The 8,895-nt window shown below is 35.2% G+C and overlaps 2 protein-coding genes across 2 annotated transcripts; one reads left to right on the top strand and one right to left on the bottom strand.

Moving 5' to 3' along the window:
- Positions 1–340: 340 nt before the first annotated feature.
- On the top strand, positions 341–2,295 carry LOTGIDRAFT_169688 (hypothetical protein; the record flags this gene model as incomplete). Its single annotated transcript, XM_009067986.1, has 3 exons — positions 341–415; positions 665–837; positions 1,023–2,295. The coding sequence occupies 3 exons, from the start codon at positions 341–343 to the stop codon at positions 2,293–2,295; spliced, it is 1,521 nt and encodes a 506-aa protein (XP_009066234.1).
- Positions 2,296–3,667: 1,372 nt separating this feature from the next.
- LOTGIDRAFT_134083 (hypothetical protein) lies at positions 3,668–8,494 on the bottom strand (the record flags this gene model as incomplete). The annotated part of the gene is made up of 14 exons (XM_009067985.1): positions 3,668–3,782; positions 3,939–4,051; positions 4,354–4,419; positions 4,706–4,814; positions 4,999–5,037; positions 5,233–5,420; positions 5,776–5,886; positions 6,101–6,156; positions 6,247–6,366; positions 6,640–6,766; positions 6,941–7,010; positions 7,143–7,262; positions 7,688–7,880; positions 8,344–8,494. The coding sequence occupies 14 exons, from the start codon at positions 8,492–8,494 to the stop codon at positions 3,668–3,670; spliced, it is 1,578 nt and encodes a 525-aa protein (XP_009066233.1).
- Between the last annotated feature and the right edge of the window lie 401 nt (positions 8,495–8,895).

The raw sequence follows: 8,895 nt of genomic DNA, 5'->3' as shown, positions 1-8,895 counted from the left end.
TAAACCTGCCACTATGATAGATCTAAAGACTAATAAAGAGTTTATAAAGAGAGGAAATCGATAAGAGAGTAAGATATATTGACACTACTAGTTTTTATTTACTTCTATAGATCACGATCATTAGCAACACTTATTGTAATCTGTGTTTGTCTCTTCAGTTTGGATTAGCATATCTTCTTGGGAATGTGTGTTTTTACACGTGCTTGGTCCGGAATATCGGTCGTTAATTGATGGGTGGCCGTCCCTACAAGTTTGATTATACAAGACATTGAAACACAACGTTTTAAGGATTCATAAAACTTTTAATGGCTGTATTTTTCCGAGATCTCATTTTCAAAAAATGGAGACTATGGAAATCAAAATTACGGATTATTTCAAAGTGCAGCCTACAAAACTTTATATGAATGACAGACCGGTAAGAAATATCTCTGAAATATGAAAAGAAGAGGGGGGACACGTTTGTCGAGTCTTTAGGCAATGTTTGTGACACTTGAAAGGATAGAGTTGTTAAATATTCCTCCATTGTCTGCAATGTCGAAGTTGTACATTGTAAGACGTAACCCGTATCAAAAAGCTAAACACATTTCGTTCTTGATACTAAGGTATACGATTGGTCAGATGGTGAAACTGTCCCTTTAATGCTCCATATCTTTGTATTTTTCAGAAGATGTATCCAGCAGCCCCTCCGAAAACAGGTGACCCTTTAACTCAGGAATATCATTCCGAACTGACGGAAAGTTTAAAAGCATTTCAAAATAAACCATGGAAACCTCTTCCAGTTCAGAAACAGGCGGTGCCAGTTATCATCACATGTCCAGCTCCTAAAAAGGCCAAAAGGTATGTTGATCTTTGTCTTTAGTCTTTCTCTTTCATCGCCATGGGATTTTTTGATCGTATTATCCGTTTTCTGGGCTGATATAGTTACATCCATGTCTTTTTCTAAAATATAATTACTTACAAACATTCCGGTAGAAGTTTTGTCTTGTTTTAGTATAATAAAATGAAATTGTTTGTCTTTTTAGACAAATTATTATGTCGAGAAATCGACTGGTAGTTCCAGCATGGGAACCACCATCCAGACCTCGTTCTGTTCTCTCCGACAACGCACGTCCAATGAGTTCCTCCTCCCGTCCGGAAACACCACACGTCCAACCAGGAAACTTCGACACCCTTGATTCGGAGACTTTAGCTAGGCTGATTGGCCTCGAAAGACCGACTAGTGTGTACGGAGAAAGATGCGATCTTTCGGAATATCTGGATAAAATTCCCAATGACGACGATGACAGTAGCATCGGCAGTGATTGGTCACTTCTGGAAGACTGGGAGGAACCGGAAGTGCATCAGTACCAAGCTTGTTCGATGGCGGATTTCAATATGCGACCAGAGCAGTTAGATTTGATAGACATTCCCGTGGACAGAAAGGAACGAAAGTTGTATGATTTTGATGCGAACAACCGCGACGTTCCCCATCCACACGATTATAAAGATATTCTGCCAAAAGGCGCGCGATATTTGGATTTTTCTGTCGTTGCTAAGCAAGGTTTAGAATGGCGCAATTTGACAGAAATGCCTCAATCGCAGACGATTGTAAGAATGTATGATCGTTTGGTTCATCTGGAAAAACTTCAAAACGAGACAATTCAAAGGGAAGAAAAGAAAAACCGGCCAGTCAGCAGACGACAAACTTTGGTGCGCTCCCTTAGTGCTAAATCACGTGACAAACAATGCTGCAGCTCCTGTTTGCAAGTCGCCTGCGTCGGAGATTGTCCTGAAAAATCCTACGCAAAATGTTCAATGTGTAATAAAGTGCTGTGTCCTGGTTTGTGTTCTACGTCATACGACACGCACATGCGTTCAAACGTCACCACAGACGACTTGCCATCACAGCAGAATTCACCCCCGAAAACCAGGATATGTCTCTCCTGTACTAAAAAGAACACAGCAAAGTTAATCAACGCAAATAATAAGTTGTTGGGTCGGCCTAAATCAAGCAATGCGACTTTCAGTAGGGGACGTAACTCAGTCAAACCTAAAGATATTCGACCGAAATCAGCCGTAGACTATACGACGGAAACGTTTCAGCAATTTGACAATCTTGGTCTGGATTCACCCAGTCGACCCTCCACTGCTGTGTCCGTCTCCAGCAGACCCCGGAGTCGCAATGGATTACTTCCGGGTAAAACATTCTCGTCCAATAGGAAAGCGTCTATCAGTGATGCTAAATATAAAAGTGCTTGTCGGGTAAGAAATAGGTCACCGCGACCTAGATTGAACATCAGTCAGTCCATTTCTTGATGACGTATTTCTTAGATTCATTTATATATTTCTCAGTGTTTGTGTTTCTCTTGTGATGTGATGTGTTTACGCGTGCATTTCTGTAAATTAGGTCAGAGATATGTGTGATCACTCAGGATTAATTGTGACTTTATCAAACGGTCTACCGAGAAAGTTACCCTAGCGGTCTGCTTTATGGAAAAACCGAGGATTCCGGAATGAGCGCTAGCTTTACGAAACTGTCGAATATCTATCTATTGGCCTCGGCTGTCTTCGTGAGCTTCGGCTGTGAAAAGACAACATGGAGTTTAAGACTCGTTATCGTTACTTAAACGAAAGAAAGTCATGATGTAAAATGGTATAATTTTAATATTTTGATAAAAATTCTGCATGAAATTAGAATTATTAAAATTTCAAAATATATAAAAGCTAGTAACAATTAGATTTTCAATTAGTTATATGAAAATAAATGAAGCTTGTAATTTTCAAAATTATTTTTTTTAGAGATAAACACCATTTTAAACACTTAGAGATAATCAAATAAAGCCCGGTTATGCCCTCAGCCGGCATCACATACTGGGGAGAAACCTTTACTTTAACATGTAAATAATCTAAACAATTTAGGGCTCCGATGAGGAGCATTTTAGCGATATATATATGATAGATATATATATATGATATGCCCACTACTCACAGTCTGATGGAAATGCCCGGGGACAGATTTACTGTACGGTTATACCTTGTTCTCAAAATCAGGAATTATTCAGCGAAGCCAATCAGTAATGGTGTTCAAAGCTTTCAAATCCATGTGTGTCCAGAGTTATCAGAGTTTCAATGTTATTTGTCCTCTTGTAGCTACGGTGAGGAGTACACAAAATATTTAAAAGAATTTTTAATCCTTTGCATTTTTTACAGTATACACCTTTACATACATATATTTACATAGAAATACAATTTATATTCTTTGATTGAATTTTAATGTGATGACATGACATGATTGAAACAAGATGGACATGTTATATACTAGATAATCGCAATAAATCGTATAGTTGAACGACTATCGTTCAGTGTATCGGATCACCACTTTAGGAATCGTTGCAGCCCTAATGCTAGTGCTGAAATATACAGCAGTATAAAATCATTGACAGTTTGAAGAAAAAGTGCTACAATTAATCTATTAACCGATACGTCTCATATCCCTTTTATCAATATACAATATAATGTATCGAGATAAAACCAAGCACTATTATATACATTGGCAAATTAATTTTACAACAAAATCTAGATTTTCATTTACCTCGGCCCAAAAATACATTGGACTGAGGGAACTTAGCCGATCAACAGCTGAATGAGAATTGTAAAAAATATTTTCATGTTTCTATAGCAACTATTATCATCTTGGTTTTGGTGGTTCCATGCAGTTTCCGTCTGGATAACGTTCCTTAAACAATTTGACTACATCTGGATCTTTGAGTCTCACACCGTCCACTTGATTACCCAGAGTGATCCTGAAATAAACATTTAAATTATAATTACAATACAGCGATTTCAAAATTCCAAAAACTAACTTCTTGAAGACATCACAAGATAAATGCTAGCGTTGGTTTAATTTTCTAAAAGACAGATTTCAGCAAGGCACATCTAAAGAACTTAGAAAGTCTCACCAGTTGGGCTGAACATTGTGTGGTCGTCCGAATAACTCAACTTTCCGTGTTCCAGGTGACAAGCGTTCTATTATACCATAGATTTCATCTGGTTTATGACTCGTAGCTCGAACCTAAATATACAAATATACATCAAGAATTATTTTCACATGATGACTAAGTTACAAGTACAAAATAGTTATCACCACCCTTCTGGAACACCTTATGTAACTCTTTTACTAGGTTTGTCAACTCAGAATCCCTCAGAGAGTTTACATAGCTATTTATAGCTAGTTATTTTTTTATTTTTTACTTGATACACAAAGCAAAAGTCTCTTAATTCAAAACAAACAAAGAATGTAAATACCAATGTAGGATTCAACGGAAGTAGGTTAGCTTGCAGTTCCAATTGAACTAAAGAGAAGATAACACTTACCTCAGCCACCAGTATATCACAATCTAATCCTTTATTGGCCCCTTTAGGATTCCCTTTTACGCCAACCTGTAGGCAAAAAATATAAAACTATATAAGACAACTTCTTTTACCACAGACCCTCCATTTGCTGAATAGTGTTAAGACTTACAGTGTTTGAGCAAAGTTACTAGATTCTAACTGATAAGTGGCCATCCATGCTTCTGATATGAGTTCCAGTCTTGCAGACATTATCCTCATTGGGATAGCTAGATTGGAAATAGATTAAACTTATTGATATATGCCTCGTGGAATATGATAAAAGTAATAGAAAGAAGCAAGAAGCCAGAAGTAGAATATTCTACAATAGACTTACCAGACAATGTTCTTTACCATGATTTAACCAATGTCCTGTTCTACCAGTACGAATAATTCTCTGTAGCTGATTAGTTTTTACCCAAATTAATTCATCAATTCTTTTATACCTACAATAAAGAGAATCATGATTTTAGATTTAAACCTGTATTTATCATGAAATTGTTTTGAAAATCTGAGACTTTGTTCAATGGTTATTTTCCATTTTGACTTGTGTTCAGTGGTAACAAGTACTTGTTGTGAGACATATTCTTCAGAAAATTAAAGATGATAAAATATTTGGAAATATCTTACCCCCATAATTCTAAACATTCTCTTCCTAATTCCATAGCTCTATAAAAAATATAAAATAGGCCTATATAAAAATTGAAACAAACCAAATATAATTTATAATTATAACCAATATCAAAAATTGTGAAACAAGCGAATATTGTGCACTTATTTAAAAGTAGTTGAGTGAATTTTTATCCTTATGATTCTTACATTTTGAATTATTTCTATTTTTAATTCTAATGACAAAGACTCTACCTTCCAGTGACCCAAAGAAAAATAAATCCTTCATCTTGTAAGCCTGGAACATCTAGTCGTCTCATCTCATCATCACTCATAGTACCATAGGGTAACTCCATATGAATATCCCAGGGTGGGTCGGCCATTACTATAGCACATTTACCAATCGTAGTCATATCAAATATTCTTAAATCACACTGGATCCACTGAAACAAAATAACAAAATATTGGGGGTTTTTCAAGGTATATACCCTATCAGAAATAGTTACATCCCATGAATAGGGTTCATATGGTTTATGGCCAAAACAGTGGAAAGCGTGCATAATGTAATAATGTCTGAGCTATATTTTCTAGAATATTCTCAAAAAATTGTTCATCACAATTTGGCTTGTATCTTCAAAGCTATGTATTTTTAAAGTTGCCCAAGTATGCATCAAAAAGGCCTCATTGTCACGAAGTTTGGGCCAGGCAAATCTTTAAAAAAGATCCTGGTAATTCAACTTATCCTTCGGATATTTTGGATGTTTTTTTTGGATGTTTTTTGACTGTCAAGAAACATACCTGTGGTGGAAACATATAAACATCACTATCTACATCTGGTACTTTATATTTCACAATATCTTTTACTGGTTCAGGTTTTTTATCAGGGTAGTCTATTTCATAGTGCACATACTGAAAAATAGATAAATAAACATAGCATTGGTAGATTTACAACCTTCATTTCTGATCCTTATTTGACAGGTGAAATGAAGAAAATTTAGGAAAATATTACAATGTATAAGAATGATGAGCCAATGCAACAGTGATAAAGTTTTGCTTTATTAAATTTTGTGTATTACTCAGGAAGATCTGGCTTATTATGATTTGTTATTTAGGAAGTACTCACCTTACAAGACTCCATGTGAAAACAGGTATTAAGGAAAGAACAATCTCCTAATGATTCTGAAAAAAAAATTCAAACTTAAAAAATGTACAGAGCTTGACCTTTGAACTTCCATATCCATATCATTTTAAACTTTCTAAGAGACTCACCATCTGTATGTTTATGTATAATTTTTCTAAAATGTAATTTACTACAGGGTTCTGTCGTGTTGTTCATTTTACGACATTCTTCTCGTGTTCCGACTTGACAAAATTCTTTCAACTGAACCCCTAGAAAATAGAGAAATAGATTAAAATCAGAGAGAGAATAAACAAACATACAGATATATCAAAACTGAAATTTGAAAGGACAAATTACACACTGATTAAGGTGAAATTTGGCTAATAGACACCCTGGATAATTCAAATTGGTAAAAAATCCAAGAGGCATACATGAAATGAGTCCAATATGTATCCTAGATCATTCAAAATTTTAATGGACTGAGCCTTTGCGGAGAGCTGTCGAACTGAAAACAGAATGGAAACTAAAAGATCATATCGTACCTCCTCTAGATTTAAACCTCTCTACTAAATATTGTTCTTTAGCTGTTGGTTTACTCAGAATCTGGAGAATCTCCTCGTTCACTTTCTTATTTTCTTTTTCTTTAGCTGACTGGGAGGTTAATAAACTCTGAAATGAAACGTTCATATTTAAATTTCGAAAGACCCCTAGAAAATTGTAGAAATTAAGATATAAGCGTTCTTATTTGACAATCCCTAAAACTGTATTTCTTAAAATCTAGGTTTCATTTTATCTAAATTTTCAAGGTTTAGGCCTAAGGTTTTTAAAAATAAATTTTTATACCTCTAAGATATCAGCTGATTTTTTTGATTGTTTTGAATTTTTATCATCTTTCCTTTTGTCTTCTTCATCTCTGAAATACGGAAAAAAATACAAATTGTACAAAAAAAAACAAGAATTCCTTAAGAATTACTACATAAAACTGGGATGAATATTTGAAATCAGGTATGGTTTATATTTCAACAGCCCTAAAGCAGCTCCTTACCCATCTTCTCTTTTCCTCTTCCGACCTTTATCATCACTGGTTAAAGCTGATAGCTGGAAATACAAGAAAAAAATCTTTGTTATTATTGTGTAGGAAGCTGAGATTGTCAAGAAGGGCTCACTGCCAGTTCTTTATCTATGTTATATGATAAAAAATTTGAAAGTGAGGGGATTGGGGGAGGGGATTGGGGGAGAGCAAGGCTGGGCCAGCCTTAATTCTTGGCATGAAAACACCTCACCGTAAGACTTGATACCGTTCATGACATAAAGAAAAAAAAAAATGGTAACTCTTACCTTAGACAGGTCTAGACTGTTGACTATCAGATTATCATTTTTAATTATGCTGAAATTATAACAAATCAAGAAAATCACAAAAACACAAAAATATAAGAATACACCAACAAAATAAAAACTGTGATTTTTAACTCATTATTTCATTTGACATAACTTTAAGGAACAACTGGTACCAGTAAACAGGATCCTTGTGAGCTTTAGTTGTGATCAGTTTAAAATGTTTCTTTCTAGATTGTTTGTGTGCTTCTTTACATATTCAAAGACTCAAACCTGATAAGCTGTTGAGCTGCAAATTTCTCGAGTAATTCGTCCACGACAGTTTGATTGACAGCTCTCTCTAAACTCTTTGTTAAAAAATCTTTAATAACTGTAGATTCAGCTGGTATTTCTAGATTAATGTCAGTTAAAACATAGGGCAGTTTCTTTTCAATCTCTGGATCTACGACTTCTTTCTTTGGTGGTGCCAGAGATTCCAATGACGTACTTTCCGAAGTGCTGATATTCTCGGATGAACTTTTAATTGAAGGAAGACTGACACTTGAATCTATAAGCAAAATAAACAGATAAGATAAGATGAAGCGAAATACTTGATAAAAGATTGCCATTATACAAATGCGTATCATCCTTGAACTGTAGGATGCAATTGTCCCCCTTCCCTTTTTCCAGCTCCACCTCAGTTGATTCCTTCATATACAATTTCTCCCCTAGTTTTTTCTTCTTGATAAAATAATGTATAATCTGTTTGAAGTCAAAGAAAGAACTGGACTATCTATTATTACAGAACTAACTCTTAGGACATACTAGCTAATGAACCGAGTCTTTCTGATCACTGCTGTCAAAATCCGTCTTTCATTATTTGAAGCAGTTATATTCCGACGTACTGACAAAGCAAAACAATGCCGAGTTACCTGATGTAGAAACAGTTGACGAGGAGGTAGAAACCCCCAAATTCAGTTCCTTGGCCAACCCCTCTCTTTCTTTCTTTCTCTGGGCTAACTTGGCTCTTAAACTGCTCTGTTTGGTCTTCACCGCTTGGATGTCACTCCATGTATCCGACATAGTCAGATTTTATACACAAATACCTTTACTTTTAGATGAAAATAACAGTATCTTTGTGCTTTATTTATTTACTGATGGAAGCCGCCATTTTGAAGGGAGCTGTCAGTATCAAATGAAGTTTGGATTTGAGATCCGTGTCATGTATACAAGATTTCGTTAAATATATTACGATAAGCACGAAATTATATGAATTTTATATTTATTCCTTCAAAGGATCATCATTATATTATGCTATTTGTAGTCCAGAAGGCATTTTTTTTTCGACAAGACAAAATTCTCCCATTGAGAATAAACAAGAGTAGATAACTCTATTAGTCAATGTCCAGACTACGCCTGATTATCACCGTTATGCAGACGAGAATAAAGATGTCTAAGAGATTGAAGAGTGTTTTGAAAGCATC

Source organism: Lottia gigantea (assembly GCF_000327385.1).
Source record: "Lottia gigantea unplaced genomic scaffold LOTGIsca_88, whole genome shotgun sequence".
Classification (NCBI taxonomy): domain Eukaryota; kingdom Metazoa; phylum Mollusca; class Gastropoda; family Lottiidae; genus Lottia; species Lottia gigantea.
This window is presented reverse-complemented; position numbering and strand designations above follow the sequence as displayed.